The sequence below is a fragment of the Vidua chalybeata genome, chromosome Z (assembly GCF_026979565.1).
Source record: "Vidua chalybeata isolate OUT-0048 chromosome Z, bVidCha1 merged haplotype, whole genome shotgun sequence".
In the NCBI taxonomy this organism is placed as follows: Eukaryota; Metazoa; Chordata; class Aves; order Passeriformes; family Viduidae; genus Vidua; species Vidua chalybeata.
The window spans coordinates 12067291-12089721 of record NC_071570.1 but is presented as its reverse complement, the minus strand read 5'-3'; the positions used below and the strand labels follow the sequence as shown (position 1 = coordinate 12089721).

The 22431-nt window shown below is 38.8% G+C and overlaps 1 protein-coding gene across 1 annotated transcript; it reads right to left on the bottom strand.

Annotated features, from left to right (window-relative positions):
- Positions 1–3387: 3387 nt before the first annotated feature.
- LOC128782315 (fructose-1,6-bisphosphatase 1-like) lies at positions 3388–13194 on the bottom strand. Its single transcript, XM_053932581.1, has 7 exons — positions 12958–13194; positions 10403–10565; positions 8683–8775; positions 7454–7597; positions 6106–6243; positions 4786–4905; positions 3388–3813 (listed from the first exon to the last, which is right to left on the bottom strand). Exons 1-7 carry the CDS (start codon positions 13125–13127, stop codon positions 3622–3624), a joined length of 1020 nt encoding a protein of 339 aa, XP_053788556.1. The 5' UTR covers positions 13128–13194; the 3' UTR covers positions 3388–3621.
- Positions 13195–22431: the final 9237 nt, after the last annotated feature.

Sequence of the window (22431 nt, the reverse complement as noted above, 5' to 3'; positions counted from 1 at the left end):
AGTATCACTGTTATTCCATTAACCCAAATTACTGCACTAAAATCTTGCCAGGAAGACAAAAAGAAAAATCAGTATCAAAACATATACCTCATGTGTTTTTGTTAATAGGAACTGCAGCTAAAGCATTTCTTCAGATTTTCCTAGAAGTGTCTCTTCATCTATGAAAAATACATTATTTGTAGGGTTTTAGAAGGATTTGAATGCTAAGGTTTTCTACTTTGAAATCAGCTGCAAGAAAGGGTTTTAGAGATTGACAGCACTGAACACTAGCCACAAGCAGAAGGACAAAATTCAGTGCTGCTTCCATCCCATGTGCTTAGCTTTGGGGATATTTTTCCAGTCCTATTCCAAGGTGGAGAAAGGACTGGTGAGCGGAGTTGCTCAGATGGAGCAACAGGCAGGTTTTATACTACATAGTCTAAGGCAATTGTTGAAGAAGAAAGAAATCTTGAAGATTCTCTTTTCTACTACAGTGATATAGTTAAATATATGGGATACTGTTCACATCACAAGGCAAGTATTACACAGCATGTTCTGCCTGGTTAGGAGACTTTCTTCTTTTGAACAGACTGTGTAGAAAACCAAAAATAATGTATGTAGTGTTAGCACATGGTAGGATCAAGAAAAGAAGGTTTCATGTTATACATGCAAAAATACCTGCTGGCTTAAAATACAACCATTACATTCTGCACATTATTTCATCATCATGGCAGCTGTCAGCCTGACCTGTACTAAAATACTTTTAGTGCAAAATCTCTCTGCTATGTAGCTGGAATACAATGAGCATACCAAATCAAATTAGTAAATAAGAAATGGGGTAAGGGTTGGCCTATGACTTCTAACTTTTGTCAAAACATCACATGCAGATATTCTGTTGATTCCAAGTAATCTTGGAATCTGGTCAAAAAGACAAAGTTCAGATCATCTTCTAACAGAAAGTTTGTTTTGGAGTTAGTGGTTCAAAGAGTGTTTTCAGAGCTAATAAGTCCACTATTTGGCCTTTTTTTTTTTTTTTTTTTTTTTTGTAAAATCTGTGAATGTATTTTTAGGTATTGGATTTTTTAACATATATAAAGCATAGTTCTTTAAGCTTCTCAAATAACAGTCCTTAAATAAGAAATTAACTTACACTATTATGTAAAGAACACAGACTCTTCAACCATTCTTTCCATAAATATTGCAGTCAAAGTACAGGAAAAAGAGAAATAAAACCTGGATAAAGGCACACAATTGGATTGTATAAAAGCTTCACCCTTTATTGTTTTGATAAATACTGTGATTCCACTGAATCATAACAACCCAAATGATTAGGCTATATAAATAATTACAATTTTGGGGAGGTGGGGAGAAATCAGATTGTGTAAAAAATGTGTGATGATTGTCTATAAGCCTGAGAACATCTCAGTACAAGGCGCTGGAATAGTATAGGAAGGCCAGAAAAATAAATACCTCAATTTGACAGATCTGGGAGATTTGCCCTCTAATATGAAGAGCTCTTGGGGATTATTCACACTTGCACTGGTGCAAGTCCAGTCCTGAGCCTTAAAGGTGACACTTTTTCTAATTGATATGAAATGTTAGTTGCTTGGATGGCGCCAGCTGAAACTGGAGCCAGTGACCTTTCGCCAAAGGGCACAATGCAGCCTCTGAGGAGGGCAGCGGGTAAAAGTGCTGCAGGGGCTGACAGCAGACCCTGTGACAAATCCACCTTCCCGCTCTCCACTGACAGGCATGGAGAGCTCTGGAAAGGGGGGTATGGAAGTAGTTTGCTAAGTAGTTCTCCCCACTGGTGGCTAGCCAGAGATGTTGTTCAAATGTGGCCTTACATATTACTGATTAGAAGATACACCCATCTCACAATGGGTAAAATGCTAAGTATGAAATGTCAGCCCACAGGCAAAACCAAACCACTGAGTACTGACCTAGCAAACACGGACAGTATTGACTTTCCTCCTATAACCTTTACATGCTGTCAGTAGGGTGTATTAAAAATAGATGTATGCAGTCCAGGTTTCCTGTAAAGATTGAGGGCAGAATACAGACAAGGAATTACAGTAAGCAGGCAAAAATTGCTGCTGTGGATTCTGTCTGCTGAGTCATGATAACAAACCACTGAGGCACTGTAGTCCAAACTGACTACTACCAGCACTCTCAGTCTTTTAAGGGTTCAGGTCCCTGAAAGTTGTCTCCACTAGCAAAGCCTCATCAGAATTGACATTTTCAGCAGAAACTAGGCCATTCAGTCCCTGACAGAAACATCTTGCCCCCATCAGTTTGGAGAACAGATGCATAAATACAACTGTCTAAGGTTTGCCCATATGCCTCCAAATGATCCAGCATGACCTGTCAGAATGAGAGTCCTCAGGTTTTTAGCTGTCTGAGTCCTCATAGAGCACCGTGGATTTCAGCTTCCCCATACTTCTCTCTTATTTTACAAGAAGAACCACGCTTAGTCAGGCCACTTGCACTGATAAATGCAAAGCTGTCAGGCAGGCAGGTTTATAGCTCATGGCACCCCTAGACACGACCTCCTAGACCACAAACTGAGTCAATGTTCAGTGGCAGTTTACCCACAGCAACACCCATGTGATCCTTACTTTGAGTTTGGTGAAGGTAAGTGGGCAGTGAGAAATATCAAATATTTTCCGATTTTAATTGATTCAAAAACTGTATCCACACAATGCTGGACAGCCCATCTAGCTCCCAAGCATTAGCGAGCTCTTCCCAGCAGCATGCTCTGAATGAGCATATTAAATGTCAGTATGCTTTAGAGGGATCTTTGCACCGCCCTCCTGCTTGCACAGCAGAATCCTTTTCCATGGTAATCCCCAATCCCAAAATAACACAAAGAACATCTGGTGGAGATTGCTAGCAATACGCAAGTTCATGTTTTCATCAAGTAAGAAGGTTAATTTTCAGCAAAGATAGCCAGCTCATCACAGCAGAATCTGTGTATGTACAAGCTGTCTACACATACTCCTTATCTCATTAAAACCCCTCCACACTAACATGTCATTTTCCATCCTTGTGTAACAGGATCTGATCGAGTGGCAACTAGCAATATTAACATCATGTGTCAGAATTAACATGCACTACTGCCCATGTTTCACAAACATTAATTCTCCATCAGAGTAAACCCAGACCAAAGAACAGTGAGCAACTTCAGCGGTGTAGACACTGGTCTAGGAAAGGTCACTTACTGTAAGAGGAGGCTGAGTCTTCTTCCCAGGACTTTTAAAAGAGGACAGAGTTAGCTGTACTCTGATAGTTTGTAACTTGTTTGAGAAAGGTGAGATTATTCCCCCTAGATATTGAATGCAACACAATATTTCCTTACAGCACACATGGCTCTTCTGTAACCACAAATGATAAATGAAAAAGAAAACATATTTTTCCATTGCTTTAATTTTTAATGCTTCCTTTAATGCAATCTTTTAATGTCTTTCATTGCACAATGCATTTGCACAAGATTTCACTTTAAAAAAATCTTATGAAAATATGGCTCATTTGCTCTTTTGCTACAGAAGTCAGACAGCTCAATCTCACAGTACTGCAGCATATTCTTTGGTTCAGCTGTAAGACATTTTATCCCCTGTGCACAGTGAATTCTGCAAGCTTTGTTTACTTAGCTGAATGTTTCTTGACTATCTCAAGGTACTCCTTCACATCATCAGGAGATCCCAAGACAACAGGCACTCTTTGGTGGATATCCTCAGGCACTATATCTAGTACAGCTTGATGACCAGTTGTAGCTATGCCCCCAGCCTTCTCAATAACAAAAGCCATAGGATTGCATTCGTAGAGCAGTCTCAGCTAGAAGACAAAAGTCAAAATGGCAGAAATCAGGCCAGGCAATGCCAAAAAACATGACATATAAATAAATATATTTGGCATATGATTTTAAACCAATCAATATTCTAAGTACTCTTTATTTCATATAAAAATTGACTCAACAATGAAGTTGTGTGGATTTTTCTTTTAAAAACACAGTGAATGCTGGATTTTCCCCAATCTCCGTGCTTTCTCCATATTCCATGTTGGCATTGTGCTATCTACGAAGAGATAAAGCTTGTATGTTAAGACACAACTGTTAATGATGCAGACCACAGAGGACTGTGTGAAAATAAAGAAAAACATGAGCTCTGAGCTTGCCACTAGGTTTCTCTAATAAATAACTGTATCTTATCTGCAACCTGAGGCAATATTTTACGGACAATTACAAAAGAGATCAAAGGTCTTTGCTGAATAAACAATCCCCTTGTCATCCTGTAAGTGCGTGATCCTCCCTGATTGACCATTGTCCTGGCAGATGCAGCCAGGCAGAGTTCCTCCAGATGAAGTCCTGTTACTATGCACAAGATGCAGATGGTTTTCTCTTCTCCCAATGGATTGACTACATTTAGGCTTCTTACAAACTAGCTTGTGCTAGAAATCTCAAGGTAATGCGGATTCTTTGCTTTGTAATGTTCTATTCTGTTGGGACCAGACTCACCAGTTTTGGCTGATATGCCTGTTTAAGCAGCCCACCCCCTGGTATGTTCCACAAGCTGGATATATTTGCAGACAAAGAGAAGTCACTGCAGTTGAAACAGGTGAGTAGCAGCCCTAGAATAGGTGTCTGACAACAGGCTGCTGTCACTTGCAACAGCATGCAAGGGATGGCTGTATCCCCCCACACAAGCTACCAAATTACAAAACACAGGCTCTGTAATCAAAATATTGATCTTGATAGTGAAATGCCTAGATAATACAATATTTTCTATCACTGGGTTTATTCAGGCTTACCTTTCCTTTGGGACTTTTGGAGTTAGCAGGATACAGAAAGATTCCTCCATACACCAGTGTGCGATGCACGTCTGCCACCATAGATCCCACATACCTCCCACCATATGGTGAACTGCCATCCTACAGAAAAACATTCCAATAAAAGTAACTGTACAGGACATCAGGTTAACCTCCCCCACATGCCCCTTTAGCAGTCCTAACATCTTTCATCTCCATATTGTGCTCCATTGATAAAGTAGTTTTGCAGGGTATGTCAGTATCCTCTTCATTTTCTAACTAGGAAAATCCAAGGAAAATGAGTAACAGAAGACTTCAGCATAGATGAGCAGTAGTGCCAAAACCAGAAAATGTATCCCAGCTCTTCACTGGCTCTAACACTTGGAAAACACTGCATTTCCAGTAATTGATACTGGGGCCTTGTCTTTTCTAGCAGAAAAAGAATTGAAGAGCAAAAGAAGTGATCTTCCCTACTTCTTCCAACCATTTTTGCCAGCTTCTGCAATTTTTTTTGTTAAGAAAAAGTTCGTACTTGACTTCTGATGTTATTTCCTTATTCTGCTCCCTGGAGTACATTTTAATATCTGCATAAACAACAACTTAAGCCTGGAAAGATGAATGATGAAAACATAATCTTCTTTCAAAGCAAGATAAGGAAGTCAGGAAGGGACACCAACACTTAACAATAGTAGGTGTTCACATGTCATTGCCAGTGTAATAACTCCAGTGATGAAATATGTAAGGCATGAGAACCTTTTATGGGCACTTCTTGGAGCTTTGGGCCTCCTGACACTAGGAAGTTGCACAAACACAAAGCAGGCCTCGAAACTACACTAGATTTTCAAGAGAGAGGTGCTCCTAGGACACAGCTCGTGTTACCACTGGCAATGACCCACTGCCATCTCCACGCCGCTCTCCAGCTACTCCGATGTTGCAGTGAGGAAGCAGCAATACAACACATGTTGATCAAATTTCTTCATCACCAGACAAGATTTCCTCTCTACTTGATTACCAAATGCCCAGTTTTGCCTTTAGCACCATTACTCAGGTCCTCAGTCAGGAAAAAAGAGTCAAACAAAGAAAAAAGGAAGAAAGTAAAAAAATGCAAAAGAGGTGCAGTGCAGTATTTGAGAATGCTGAAATATCTGATCTTATCAACTGCTGCTCGCATTAGCAATTGTACATCAAATTATATTTTAAATAGACAAGAGAGGAAAACAAGCCCTGAATAGTTCATGAGATTGATCATGAGTGTTGATCATGAGTGATTGATCATGAATGTTGTTTGTCATCAGAACGTTTCTCTGAAAGAGGATCTTTTACCTCAGGGAATTTCTTCTTTTTGAGATACTCTGTGATGGCAGGATCAAAATATTTAGCATAGCCTTCATTGAGACTGTAGATATTTCCCTTCTTTTTGATTTTCACATCTCTTTCCACCAAAATGAATTCTCCAATTGCCTAACAATAAGAAAGAAAAAATATTTGTTAACATTAATTGCTCACTTATTTGCCAATCAAGGCAAAACCCAATAACACACAATTTAAATACAATTTAAATTTAATAAAAACTTACTACCACTGTTAATTTTTAAAATAATTCTGTACCTACAAAAAAGTCTTTGCAGTCTACATGCAAGGTATTTTGTTTATACATAAAACACAGACAGAGCAGGAATCCTGTCATCATGCAAGCTTCCTCATACTACCATTCCAAGCATGCTCTATTTTCTATGCCCAAAAAATGCTATTTGCAAATTTGTTTATCTCTCCATTGCTAGACTTAGAGCAATATAAGTTTCAGAACTCTAGGGAGTTTGGAAACTGAGAGTGCTGGCTGAACCAATGCATAAACATCTTCAAACAGCTGCAGATACTCCAGTTCTCTTTTGCTTGGGCTAACTGGAAGCGTGTGACCAAGGGCCTGTCTGTTTCGTTTTCTCTAAAGTAAATTTCCAAGTTAGTATTAACAGTAAACAAAATAACATGCATGCATGCTCAAAGTTAAATCTGTTGCTTGAATAAAGTCAAAAATACATGCATCTATTTAAGCTGCTACTAAACAGAGTGTACCAAGTTATATTTCCTGCAGCTTAATCACTGCAGGTTATAAAAACTTAAGACTGGCAGGAGTCACCCTGACTGATCATAAAGAAACAGGCTGCTAAAGCAAACTATTTTTTGCTATGATCAACATGACTTTTGTTTTAAAGCTCATGGCAAATGCATGCTAGAACATCACATCACCCACACACATCACTTACTCTTTTACACATCATGGTGGGATCTCAAAATACAGAAGAAGGTTAAATATTTATGCTCCTCTGGTTTACTAAGGTCCTAGCATTAAGGAGAAGACAAATAAGATTTAAAGGGTATTTTGTACTGGAGAGAACTGCTCATTTTAAGTATCACATGATTGCACATGCTGTGTATTTGCTCTGCAGACACAGCTGTCTTCCTGTTGTTCAGTCACTGCATCAGGCAGGTGGAATACAAGTCTCTTGACATTATTGCTGGTTGGTTATAAGAACAAGTATATTTGTACTTCATTCCTTCATGCTACCTCGAAAACTGCTCCTTTGGTTGATTTTCCTGAGGACAAACAGTTCTTATAGACAGTACCTGGCAATCCATAATGCAGAAACAAAGAAACAGAGTATATTCTCACCGGATCCAGCATGAAACAGTTGACACCTCCCACAGAAGTTGCCAATACCAACATGGTGGCACTCCCATAGAGTGCATAACCAGCTGCCACGAGATTACGTCCAGGCTGTAAAGCATCTTTCCCAGAAGGTTCATTAGGGGACACCTAGAACAAGAAAGAGTATAGTCAATTTTATTTCATTTCTACTGCTGGTACATGATGGGACTCTGGGATAGGGACAGTCTTCTGCTCCATATCCATGCCATGTGTTGACACATGTTTCCATGATCCCCAACTAAGATTCCTACTGGATGCACTAATACAAATTATATACAGGATACAAACACATTGATCTAGAAATGCAGTTCTAACTAAGCCTAGCAGGAATGCAGGAAGCAGGAAAGGATTAAGGAGATAATAAAGAGCTATGCTCCTCCTTGTAAGTCATGATGAACATAGCTCAGAGGAAAACTCAGAGGCACAGTTGAAAAGAAATGAAACATGACTCACAGAGTTCAAAGCTCATCAAATGCACTTGGAATTTTTTTTTTTTGTTTTCTTTTCCTTCACACAAAAATGAAGTTGAAAATAGCTTCTTTGGGATATATGACAACGTACAAAAGATGATTAAAATGGACAGTTGGGTGTGTTTTATCTGATTTGCTTTTTCCCGTATGTTGTGACCTGTAAATCTGGTATTTCAACCTCCTTCAGAGAGTGTTTCTGCCTTTCAGAGTGAATTAGACACTTCAAATGCATATGACATGTTTCAGCTCTGGTTTGTTTTTGAAGCCTGTCCTCAGGCCAACAGAACTATTAGTACAGACAACAAGAAAACCTGAAAGCACATTCCTCAAGTAGATGACAACCACGTGGTATTTTGCCTCAACACAAATATTCATGAAACCTAAGACATGATCTTTTCCAAGGGGTAATTTCATTAGCTGGCAAATTAAATATCAGCTAGGTTTCCATGTACACATAGCTTCTTCTTCTTCTTCTTCTTCTTCTTCTTCTTCTTCTTCTTCTTCTTCTTCTTCTTCTTCTTCTTCTTCTAAGAGACTAATTCAAATCCTGACTAATTCAAATTCAAATCCATGTGTCTGTGAAATACTAGATTTAACTTAAAGCTGGCCTTGAGTCTCTTTCACAAACAGGTTTAGTTAGATTTTATTGTCTTCCCATGCAATTTTATTTCACCAAAAGCTGCACAATAATATTTTTTCCTATTCTATATGAAAGAATTTTACCTTTTTATAAATTGCAAAGATGGTCCCAATGGAAACAAGACAGTCAATGTTCGACGAACCATCTAGAGGGTCTATGCAGACGATGTATTTACCCTAAAAAACACAAAAAAGAGAACTTCCACTTCCTCTAAATAAAAACATTTCAGTAGGTAAATTTTCTCAGAGACTTACACAGCAATATAAGCTAAAGCACATTTATCGATTGTGAAGGAACCAAATTCAAATGTCAGCAATCCTTTGACCCCGATTTCAACCCTTGAACACAACTGTGATTTGTGCCAAACCAGAAGCTGAGAAATCTTTAAAGTACATAGCAGTTGATAACACAGGAAAAGAGAAGTTTTCTCATATACTTTTTAATATGAGGAAAAAAAAGGGGAATACTTTTATTGGTTTAGTTTCTTCTGTGTAATTGAAGTCAATCCTCTCATATCCACCATCTAGGCTAGGCTGCACTTTCTCTTTGGTTACAAAATATCTTTCTGAATAGTAAGGAGAAAAAACAAAATTAAGATAAGCCTTTTTCATGTACAGCTAAAAACTGTTATTTTACCTCTACCTACAGAGGTATAAAAAAGCTCTTTAATGGCTGCCATGCCTAAAATATAAATTTTCCTTTATCTGTGCTCTGAAATGGTCAGGTACTGATCTTACCCTGGTTTGGGGGGATTAAAAAGAAATCTCTACCTTATTGCTGGATTAAGGAGTGTTGTACATATAGGAAATTGACAGTACAGGAGAAAAGCTGAATTAACTGTACCTTTTAAAATTTTTGTTCCCCCATCATTTTATTCATAGTTGTCTTAATAATAGTGTGTAACAGCAGTGTTGGTTTTTCATTTGATTTTATCCTGCATGTCAGGAACTTAAATTTAAGTTCAGCAATGCTCTACTCTGTAAGTAGGAATTCCTGGTATGCATTGGTAAAAACAGTGTAATGGCTCACATTTAGTTTAGAAAAGCATTAATACTCAGACTCCCTCAATGATATTTGAGAATATTTGTTCAGATCTAAGGAAATCCAATGTCTAGAAAATCAATTTTGAAGATTTCTCAACAGGGAGAGAAAGAACTGCTTAAACAAAACAATTCTCATTATACTTCATAAATTATGTTTTTCCGGTTTGTTTTTACTAAATTTTTACTCAGATTTTTACATGATCAGACCAAAATATTAGCTGGGAAATAGAAACTATCCCACAACAAGTGCATGCAGGCTTGTGAATATAAATGATAATAATAAATGTAAAAAATGCTTTTGTTTCATTGTTGCTAAGTCTTTCATAGGCTTCAAGGAGAATTTTTGTGATTTAAAGACCTCGAGATTTGACCTGCAGAGAACAGCTTGTCAGTGTCTCACTCAAAAAGTAACACTTCAAAAGGGCTTGACTGACTCAGAGCATAGTTCTAGAGATCAGATAGGGATGGATGAAATGCTTTCCCCAAAATAAGGAAAAGGTGGGAGAAAAAGAAGGTGGGGAGGAACAACACATTAAAAATAAATAAAACCAACAAACATTAGTCTGGAGAGCAGAAATGACAGAAAGAACAAATGTTGAGTAACACTCTCTCCACTCATCATCTCCACCTTCATTTGCCAGTTTAGGAAAGTACCCGTTTTCTGAAACTTTTAGTTCAGTTTTACTTCTTTAGATGTGGAACAGTACACCTGTACAGGCTGATCTGAAATCAAGCAGGGAGAACTTTTGAAGTTACTAACCTGTTTTTCAGTTTCCACTATCACAGCATCTTTGTTTTCTTCGGACACGATAACACATGTACTGAAGGATGACTTGAGCATGTTAATCACCAGGTCATTGGAAAGAATATCCAGCTTTTTTACTTGATCTCCAGTCACATTGGTAGATCCAGCAATTCCATAGCTAGAGCAATTGCAAAAGAGAGCATTTCATGAGAACAGACCACTGCATCTTCTGAAGGGTTCTGTTTCTTACACCTGTAAAACCTCCTGTAAACATACTGCACTTTCAAATGACATCGCAGCTCTCTAAACCTGTTTTATATTTACTGGCTGGTAAATTCTTTCTGAGACATGTTACCATTAGCTGTGTTTGCATATCTAGAAGTTGCTGAGAAATACAAAACAAGGAATCACTTTTCAGTTTTTTGTAAACTATAGTTAAACACAGCCAGACCAGGCTGTGAAGGTTGAGTTACAACTGTGCTTTTTAATGATCTGTTAAAACCTACATATTATTCCGTAATTATAGGCTCTGCATACCCTAAAAGCTAGGAATTCATTAGAATATTTTATGTTTTAAAAACATATGAATCTATACTTTAAAAATATGAATATATATGTGAATCTGACGACACTAGTTATGCTATATCCTCTGTGTGTAATATACTCCTGATTAGCAATATGATGTGCAAATTGCAGCAGAAAAAGTCTGTTTACAGATAAATCAACCTATTAATGATTTAATGTTTTCAGTTTTGATTTGAAGTAGTAAATGTCTCCTTGGGAAAAGAACTGAGAAATACAAATAAAAAATGCAAATAAAATGCTGCAAGGTAATCAGAATCAAACCATCTGGCATACTGAAATATCAGGAGACCTTATGGTAGGTGATCCTGTAAGCACACAAAACAGAGAAAGGGGAAATTCAGCTCTTAGAAGGGGAAAACAATAGCCAGCTTGGCACACATTCAGATGACTCTTAGGTCTTTCAGCTACAGTTCATTGATTAGGCTGAACACTGGTATTTCAGGTATTATGTAATAACATTGAACACATTATTTAGCAATGCATTTCTTCAGTTTTATGCATGAGACAAAGAAAAAGACCTGGCATAACTCTGTCTTCCTCCACCTCTGCTACAGTGACTTGAATATTTTTCTGCAACAGTGAAAGTGCTTTTAGCAAAAAAGTATTTGGAACACCATGCTTATGAGTGGAGGCACAGCAGCAGAACAGCTTCTGTACCTCATCTTTTGGGGACTCCTGGGAGGAGAAGACGTGTCAGGCGTGGAGCCTGCAGCTGGGAAGGCAGAACAGTCTTCCACATCTGTTCTGCACCTCCCATGCTGAGCAGCACTAGGCACATAGTTGAGTCTGAGGATGGTCCAAAGAAATGGACTGCAGTGATGCTTACTTGTTCGCATTCCCGGACAGCAAAGCAAAATCTCACCACTGCTTATAAAGTTCAGTTCCACAGCAGGAACTGCTCAAGGAGGCTTAGGAGTCCAAAGCCTGCTACCCTAGCAGTGATGGAGAGTTAAAACCACTGTGCAGGGGATCATAAGGCAAGTCTATGAGCACAGATACCAAACCTGTGGGTGGCTGCCAACAGACACACATGTAAGACACTAAAGGAATAGGGCCCTAAGCTTACAAATCAGATTACAGCTGGAACACCCTAGTCTCTATTGATAGATATAGGAGGCATATGAAAGGGCTAGCACAACACAATTAAAAATTACCACAGTTACCTGCAGTCTGAAGTCAAAACAGAAAAATGGCTTATGCATACATAAAGTGGAAGATTTTTGCCTTTTTTCTTAATATATTTTCCTCTGCATGGCTTGTAGAGGCAAATTAATTTTCTCTTTACAGCATTTTCCATTAAGTAATGAAATAGTCCATGTCTAAAACCTTGACCAGCACATTTCAAGAGTTCCAAATTCCTTCTGATGCATCTCCAGAACAACATCCTTCTGACTGGCTGACTACAGACACTATCGTTCCTAACCAGTGCACTTTCTAAAATCCTTAGATATCCAACATTTCATGAAGAAACTCTAGTTGCTATGATGCACTATGAAAAAAAAAAAAAACAAAAAAAAAAAAACACCAACAAAAAAAAAAAACAACACTCTGAATTTGATTTGTCACCTCAAAGAATAAAATTATGCATTGATATTAAGCAATATGCAATGAGCTATAATTCAGCCTTATTTTGCTAGGCTTTGTCTTTCGGTATATTTGGGCTTATGGCTCCAGGTGCCCACACCTGCTGAAAGTATTAATGAAGTTCTACTATCAGCAGACATTTCTCAAAGATTAGGCAGCTTACACGGTTGACAAGTCATAGGACCTGTGTCACTTGGAAAAAATCAAGAAACCAAGATACTAAAGGAGTTACCTCCAGCTCTGTGCAAGAGGATGGGTTGATGTAACCCTACTCAGAGGCTTTTCTTGGTGAAAGAAATACCCATTCCCATCCTCATCCCGATACCCACCACCCCGGAGGCAGCAGGATGCCCCGGACCCGCGGGGATGCGGAAAGGTGAGGGGCGCATCCCGGGACTCACAGGTTGGCAATGCCCGCTTTACGGACAGCGGTGGAGATGGCTTTGATGGCCGTGCAGAGGGAGTTGAGGAGCTGCGTGAACTCCCCGGAGCCCTTCGCCCGCCTGCCTTCCTCCATCACGAAGCGGGTCATGGTGATGACATTGGTGTCGAAGGTGGAGCGGTCCGTCATGGTGGCGGCGGTGCGAGTGAGCCCGCGGCGGCCAGCACGGCCACTTGCCTCTGCGGGGCGGGGCGGACCAGGGCGGGCCAGGGCCGGCCCCGCCACCGCCGGGCAGCGGGAAGGCGGCGGCAAGGCTGACAGCGAGGAAAGCGGTCCCTCCCACCGACGTTCTGAAATATCCGCGGTGGGGAATCCCCGCCGCACCTTTTTTTTTTTTTTTTTTTTTTTTTTATATTTATTTATATTTTTTTTTTTTTTAATTTATTTTATTTTAAGCCAAATCTTGTCTCATACATTGTGCGGGGAGAGACGACAGAAGGATGCTTTGGGCCCTCGTTATGTGAACGGCACGGAGTCGATCGACACACGGGTGCTGGTAGTTCTTATTGTTTGCAGAGTTCACTCTTCAATGCTAACGGTCCTGAAATTGTGCTCCAAAATTCAGAAGTCAGATTCCTTTCACCACTTGATTGCAACACTCTGTGTGTGTCATTGTAGATTATAACAAACTGTGCACAACCTACAGAGCAAGGTCAGTAACTTCTGCTGCACAGGAATGCTCTCATCCTGACTCTTCAGTACAGGAAAACCACATATTCAGTAACCGATTCCATCAAGTATTAACTTACTCAGTTTACAGAGGTCATGTTAACCCCACGTGTCCCAGCCTTAACCAACACCAAAAAAAAGCTGCAAGGAAACAGCCCCTGACAGCTGGACCCAATAAGACTTTTATAACAAACTCTCCAAACCTGTTCAATAGAAAGACATAGGTTGAGTCCCACTTCAAAAGCTAGAAGTTAAAGCACCTCACACAAATACTGCTGCAAGGTAATCTAGACCCGCCTGAATCTCATTTCTTTTGGTTCTAGCCTTTCTGATTTTGCAGCAAAATCAAGTTTTGCTGCTTATGTTTGATCAGAAAAATCCAAGTACTAGTAAAGGAAACCAGGTTTGCCCAACACCTGACCCTAGATATACCCTTTCACACAATAATTTGACAAACACAAACCTGAATATGAGTGAACTACTCAAATTTTTTGTTCTAGCTATTATTTTATATTCCTATTATCTAAGAAGATGAATATTTAAAAAAATTATTCTTTTTCAGCAGATTACATTCATGAGTTGAATAAGCACAGTCTCAAATACACCTAAGTTGAAACCACAAATTGAAATCATTCTGAATGGTGTCAAACACAGGGTGAAAGTCTTTTACAAGACACACGTCTTTGCATATATGTACATTCTATCTTCATGCAAAGTACATTGCGTATCTATGCATTAAATACTTGGAAGGTATGCATAAATGTCTTCTCCTAAAATTGTAAACAACTCTGACCTAATTTACCCATGCCCAGTATTACAGACACTCCTGAAGATATTAGATATGAGTAGTAGTGCTCTTCTGAACAAGATATTTCAGTCTTTGGCAAGTGGTCAACAGGCCAGTGTCATAAAAATGTTCTTTTAGAGGCAGGGGATTTGGGAAAATTTACAAAACGTGGAAGTTAGCTCATTTGTTAAGGGTAAGCAATTCTTTACAAACAACTAGAGCAGCTACTGCAATCTCAGCAGTAGAGAACAACAAACCATAAAGACCCAATAAAATTTTGGATGTCTGTGCTGCAACTGGGTAGCAGTAAGTAGGCAAAACAACCTGGGGATACATGACTTGCAGTAACAAACCACAAAGTCTCTGATTAGGGACAATTTCCCTTGAATGTGAAGACTCTAACAAATACATTGATAATCTGCAGGAAGAGCTGCACTTCAGTATAAAATAGTCAAAACCAGCTCAAGATATACCTAAGGTTTTGGTATCTATGCCTGAGGGTAACTAACCTTCTATCTTACAGGGAAGATATACTGTCCTTCACTTGATGAAGAGATTTTATCTCTGAACTTTTGGGGTTTGTAAGATGAGTAGGAGATGAGTTTTACTCCTCCATTCCCACTATGGAAGACAGGTAGAAACAAGTATTGTGAACTGAAATTGCAATCATCTGAAAGGTTACTGGTTTCATACAAGTCCATCCAAATGTGCATTTTCTATTGCAGAGAAAGAGATTTAGCATGTCCTTAATCTTCTGTATTTGAGGCAACTCAATGGAACATTGAGATTAATCCACCTCCACACGCCTCACCTCAGAATGTATGCATACATTGGTCATTTCTGGAATTCCACTATTAGTATAGAAACCTGACATGACATTAATTAATTAATTCATATCAAATGGTCGAGGGTAGACAAGCCATGCAGCCCTACAGCAACCATGCTGTTTGGTAACTATAAAATCAGTGTAAGATTAAAAGTAGGCTTTACACGTTGTGAACCTTTTGCTTTGGAAAACAGTAGTTAAACATTTATTGAAATGAATCTGTGGATTTGAGAAGGTCAGTCAGTACTGGTTGACTAAACATTGCTGTAACAGCTCACTTCTGTACAGAAGAAAACAGGGACTTGTTTGCGCAGGGATGACGTCAAGTAGACATGGTTCACAGCAGTTTTAGAACTCTAAGATTACAAATCCATGTAACTACTTTGAATTATCTTGAAAATAAGACAAACACTGAGAAATCCTTCATTATAAATGTTGCCTCTTGTAGGTTCAAATGCCAGACAAAAAGACAATAGGAGTGAAACTCTTTCACAGAGGACTTTTTTTGTCCCCTGAAGTAAGAGTGTCCATGTGGGAAAAACAGCTTAAGATTCCACTTTTGCTGAGGAAGAATTTCTTTTGTGCAGGAGTTTCACAGCTGCAGAAGTTTTGTGCTGGTTGGGGAGACAGAAGGTAAGATCAGGCAAGTTACATGGAGATAATTTGCAAGGCAATGTCACTCCACCAGTGCAGATGCTCTCTGCCATGCGATGCCATGATGATTAGGGCCAGAGCAGCTTCGAGGGGATGAATGAGGCAGATCCTGGCTGCTGCAAGAGATGGATCAGGGTGAAAAGGGGAACTGCACATGTGAAATCAGGAAGATTTCTAGATGTACAATCAATCTTCTGTCTTCTTTGCTCCAGAAAGTGCTTCATTTCACCTATGTGGATTTCCTGTGTGAGAAAGGGTCCACACATAGGCAATAGAATAGAACATTGATTTACAAGTGTGATAGGAAAGCACTTCACCTCTCTGGACACAGATAAAATATAACAAGTGGCATAAACTGAAGTTTAAACATAGGTAATTAGGAGTACAAATTGGGTAAAAGATAATTTCTTTGTGTATTAGATGTAAAAGGGGTTTCATTTGATATTATGTATCATAGTAGTACAACTGATTAAGAAGCAGAGATGAACTATAAGGTTGATATTAATGAATGTGAAGGGATTTTCTCGTGCCTGGTGCCCTCTTGTGGTAATGGGAACACTGTCAGCATTTCAGTGTGAGACCAGCCCATGTGAGAGTACCTTTGCAGTTTTCTGGAGGGGGACAAAGCACTTAATGTGCAGGCAGTAGATCCTGGAAAGGAAGTCTATATGCCTCTGAAATACAAATATGAACTGATCTTGAACCACGAGGTTTATATCTCTGTATTTTTTACTTATTCACAAGATTCTACCAGGCAAGTAAAACAAGATATTAAATGTAAGTTATTGCATTTGCTACAATTTCTCACTTTGTAAAATGTATAAACTAAAAGTATTTTAAGTAATCACACCAAGTCTATGTAAAGAAAAAATAAATTTAACCCCCCCCAAAAAAACCAACAAAAATAACAAAAACCAAAACCCAACCAAAAAAAAAAAAAAAAAAAAAACAAAAAAAAAAAACAGAAAGAAGCCCCAGAACCACAGTTAAAACCAGATAGAGCTTTCAGTGCTAAGAGATGAGTCTTCAAAACTAAGCTAAGAAGGTAATTAAAGTAGAGTTATATTTATATAGTTACAACAGTTCCTTTTGCAGAAATAAATAATTTCTGTCAATACCAAGTGACAGGATGTCATGATTACATGACATAATTTGTCAAGGTAACATCCAACTAGAAAAACAAAAAAATATTTTTATAAAATTTAAGCTGTAGACCTGCAAAATTCAAGGTGGATGGAGGAAAAACACTTCATATAAATGGTCAATCTCCATTTTCAAACCCTAATCATGGGTTAGATTGCTGGGAGCTGTTTTCCATTAATGTCCTTGCAGATTTATTTGCTGTTTATATTGTAGTATTTCCAAGTATAATCTGTCTAGGTTTTTCAGATCCTGTTCTTCTGGAGGCATTACATGGATAGTGTCACAGAGGTTCAGAGGTCCAGCTCATCATTTTTTAGCTACAGTAATTTTAACTGTACATGATTTAATTCATAATTTCTAGATAATCTCTGTTAATCAGCATAACTAAAAATGTTTTCCTACATAAAGGTCCAGAAGAGTGGTTGGCTTTTCAAAGGTTTATTGACAGTGTGAGGAGGGTCAGATCTGAAAACTTCTAGTAGTGATATACATACTATGGAGCATGATGCAGAAATGCAACATAATATCCACAAAAGTCTTCTTTTGTGTAAGCGATGAAAAACATGGCAAACAAATGAATGAGTGATAGTTTAGATGGTCATTCCATGTTCATCTCTATTATAAGTATTCTGTTCAATGCCTGAAGTACAGTCAATAAACCTATTTAAAATTACTGATAAGTATTACATTTTAAAAATTAATTTTATCCATTGATTGCATAGTTTGCCACAGCTTCTGAATTCTGAATAAGCATTAGCTAATCCTTATAGTCATGTTGTGATGTAGAGAGGCTGGTAAAGAAAATCAAAGGAAAAACTATCCTGGGCCACAGAGAAAAATTGTGACTGCATGAATAGCTGGCTGGTTACTTTGGGAATTCACTCAGCTTGAGAAATAATGAAGGAAAATGGGATAATGATGTATTTAACTTAAATATTCAAGAATTGCATTTGCTTTTTTTTTCTTTTGCTCTATTAACTTGAAGTTTCTTTGGTGATACAGCTGCGAACAGTATAGAAGAAAGTGGAGAAGGGACATACCAAGCAGATTCAGGGCCAGCTCTGGAGAACTGAAAAGAAAATTAAACACATACAGCTAGGACATTACTGCAAGTTGGTATGACTTTAAAAACAGAGATGATAGATGGGTAGCAAGAGTACTTTAAGTTGCTTAAGAGCCCATTTGATTGTGATAGGATTAATAAAGACTAGCTCAAAATCCTCTTACATTAACTAGTTATTAGGATAACTATAAAATCCAGTTATAAAGTCAGATATTGTCTTAAAACTTGCCATCATTGCTGCAAGTAGTCTTTCCTTACTGGTGGCAGTAGTAGCAAAAACATTTCCTTTGACAATGAGGGTATCAGACACGTATGGCTATTTTGTGCTTTCTGTGTACAGTCTTCAGCATGTGAGGGATCTAATCCACAACTGAGTCTTGTAGGTGACAGTGCAATACAGAAAAGGCAGTCATCACTCTTGCTTGAGAAGCACGTTGAGCAACTTTGTCTTGACATTTGTAGTGGTTTTGGGTATATGCTTTTGTTCTTATCAAATGACCTATTGTAAAATCAAATTCACCCATTCGTGAGTACAAGTACAGGTTTAAATGAAAAGCATAATTTTTAAGACCACTCGAGATTCAATTTCATGACTCACACACACGTGGAAGGTTGCATAGGCTAAACTCCAGCCCTTGCTTTGCATGGTCCTGGTATCAGTTCATCACACAACACAAGGCTGATACCCAAAACACAGTATGTGTCAAGACAGGAAGAACTCAATCAATTAGATGGCAGTGTCAGAATCAGACTTTTGATCACTGAGAAAAATACTTCCATTTGTTCAAATTCCAGCATCCAGGCAAACTAGTTCCCATTTGATTTTAGAATGTAGGTATGAGAGCTGAGAGGTGTATCCACTCAGGGCTCACCTCCTGCAAGTAGCAGCTCTAAGTGCTTAGAAGAAGGTGTGAGCCTGGCCTGCACACTTTCCCTTCCTACTCCTTCCTTACATATGTGGACTAGCGCTTCTAGAAAGTGCACCCCTGTTGCTGTAGCCCAGCTATATTTGTGATCAATAACCTAATAGGAAGCCATAACTTGAACACTAGTGCATTGCAAGATATGGCTCAGCCATCCTGGGAGCCTGTTACATTATTAAGCAGGGGTATCTCATTCTGTGAATCTGAAGAAAGCAGCATGAACACAGAGAAAAGGCAACAAGGATACCAAGGATGTGGCTGAAGAAGCACTGTTTTAGTGTGACTCGCAGAAAATAACAGAATCACAGAATCAGTGGGGTTGGAAGGAACCTTAGTGAGTCACGTGATGAAACCATCCTGCTCAAGCAGGGTTATCACAGAGCACATGGCACAGGATTGTCTCTAGATGTCCTGAATATCCCCACTGAAGGAGACTCTACAACCTCTCAGGGCAAACGTCATAAAATGGTGTCAAAAAAAAAAAAAAAAAAAAAAAAAAAAAAATTAAATCCGGTGTTCAGTCACAGACACTTCATTTCGGAGCAAGTCACTTGGTTGATTGCTGGCTTGCCCTAGGCAGAGACTGTGCAATACCATGGCTCTGCCATCAGATGGCAATGCTTATTTATGACGAACTACTGCACAACCAGAGCCTGGCAACTCTCCGGGGACTGAAGAAACCGGTGTGAGCAGCTTCATGTGTCTCGCCCTTGGAAAGAGGAAGTGAAGCTCTTAGCACTGATGGTGACCAAGTAACAGGAGGGGAACTGGAAGATCGGCTCTCTCCGTCTATACCAGAAGGCAAGAGACTGCCAGTCTATTTCAAACCTACTGCTAATACAAAATCATAATTTAAATCCTACTGGAAATTTGCCTTCATTATCTCGAGGTCTCTGCTTGTGCTCACTGAATACTTCACACTCTCCCACCTCTGCATCAGTCCTCCCAGTCTGGTTGCTTTCAGACAGTTTCCAGTGGTTCATCAGTACATGATTAGACCTTCTGCATTTGACATCCTTACGTACTGCTGGTAGTGATGGCTGTGATTATTATTTTTAGTACAGTAGTTGTTAGGATGAAGGGCATGATTTCATGGAAGGAATTATTGGCAGTGCGCAGAAAGAAAATAAAAAAACAGTCTTTGCCCTACACAGTCCACAGTCTGAGAAGAAGAGAAAACAGAAAAAAAGAGGCATATAAAGGTGTCCCTGGTTCTGCAGATGAGCTGCTGCAATGCTTCCACTGCCATTCAAACATTTATTGTCAGTTTTTCACCTTTTCCTCTTTGCATGGTGCAGTCTAATGTTGATCTATGAATGGTATTTTGTTAATATATGCTGAATATATCACCTCAACGAGAGAAAAAACTAAAAAAATAAATGAGTTTTGGGAAAAAAAATGAAAAATAATCAGCAAGAATTACATATATTGAGTCAAAAAAAAAAAAAAATCAATTCTCAAATTGTGTGAGACTGCCAAGTAAGACATCCCTAACTCTTCCAGCTTAAATAAATAAAAACCAGAAAACTGTCCCTGTACATTCAGTGTTTGCTTGTGTTTGCAAACCCAGATTTCAGGTTTGACCATTTGCAGGCTGAATACCAAAACCAATTAAGGAGGCCCCATGTGGGTTTTGTGACACGAAATCCTTATGAAACAGAAGGAGTCAAAACATTCTGTCCTCAGCTTCCACCATGTCTTAATTGCAAAGGATGAACAAGCACTGTCAAACTCTAGGCACAGCTGGAAGCTGATTGAGTTTATTTTCATAGGGGAAAGAAGATACCTGTTTTTTGTCATGACTAATAGGATTTCTCCTTCATGACACAGATACAGGCCTTGGTAGGGCATTATACATGTATTTTATTCATTACAGATGTAATAGCTGTACAGTGGTCAAGGTGAACTAGATGGTCTAGAGCAGAGGTCTCTAAATATTTTTCTCATTGTGCACCAGTGTAAGTGAAAAGTTCTTAATATACTCCAACATATGTATGCTTATTTATAAACTATATACATCTAATACTAGACTAATATTAGGCACAGTAATAAAACGTACATAAAATAGAAATGAAAAAATTATGACATAAACAAATTTCAAAATTCTACTTTATTTTATTATTTATTGATAGAAATATGCTTTCTTCCTGCACCACAGTGTCTTGTCTTGTGTATCCTGTTATGAACAAGTTCACAAGTTAATGTGATTAGAGCTGTTAATGCACTTAAAGTTGTAATCAGCTAATTATGTTGATAACTGTTAAACCCTTGTTGTACCCCCACTGTTAACTCCCTTATGTACCCCCCCTTGTACCCCCCACTGTTAACTCCCTTACATACACCCTGGTTGTACCCCCCTCTTACCTGTACCCTTACTGAATCCCTCAGGTATTGCCTCTGCTGCTCCCCAAAATGGCAGCTGGAAACATTCCTGGGAATATGCAAATTAAGAAAAGCTCAAGAAAATCCAACAAAAGACCCCAGAAACGACAAGCCAACTCAAAATTTTAAGAACTAAGTGACTAGACCTACTGGGGGGAAGTCCCTCTACTCCACCAACAAGGTTTTAGAGGTCACCATCACCTCAGTAGAACTGGACTGGAATGAGGACCCTAGCCGATGAGCCAGAAGATGTTTTCCTAGGCACACCCATTAGAACGGAAGCCCCGGTTCTGCTGTGAAGCAAAACTGATCATGTCCTCCTCTGTGTCGCCAAAGGGAGCAGCAGCGGTGTTCGTGGCTCCTCGGGCCCCCACCTAGAGTTGATCACTTAAAAAAGGCATTAAAAGGGAGCTGGTCTCCTGGCCCATTTATTACATATCCCGTGGGGTGCAGGAATGCCAACTGGGAGATGACTGCTCTACAGACCAAAGCTGTGAGATTTAATATCCATTTTCTCATATCCAGCCAAAAGGACAGTTCTGTTCTGGTTTACACACGATATGACATGTCCTTCCATGTGGATATCTGCAAGCAAAGGTGTTCATAGGTGAAAAGGACTTAAAGAGCTATGTCAAGATTGACACCTACAAATTAGTAAGATCCTGGGATCTCACAGAGCAGACAGGACAGGTTTTGTGAGATAAAATTATGTATGTGGCTGCTTGTTTATGAAGTATTTGAACATTAAACCAGTTTCATGCAAGTGCTTTTTAATGGCATTTTAGGAAATACTTCCATTTGAAATGTCATGGAGAAGTGCTTTTAGAAATAAAAGAATGAGAGTAAATTACATTAAATAGATACTGAGAAGGGAAAAAATGAAAAGTGGAGGACAGGCAAACAAGGGAAACAAGAACGGAAGAAGAATATTATTGCACTACTTTAGAACAGAATCCACTGCAGCTTATGAAAGATACTCATTTTCA

What these genes read in the sequence shown, in the direction of transcription:
- LOC128782315 (XM_053932581.1), bottom strand. Translation starts at nt 13,127, where the DNA reads ATGACGGACCGCTCCACCTTCGACACCAATGTCATCACCATGACCCGC. An exon ending in ACTGTTTCATGCTGGATCCG is followed by an intron (nt 6,244 to 7,453) that starts GTGAGAATATAC and finishes TCTTATTGTTAG; the next exon opens with GCAATTGGAGAATTCATTTT. An exon ending in CCAAAAGTCCCAAAGGAAAG is followed by an intron (nt 3,814 to 4,785) that starts GTAAGCCTGAAT and finishes TTTGTCTTCTAG; the next exon opens with CTGAGACTGCTCTACGAATG.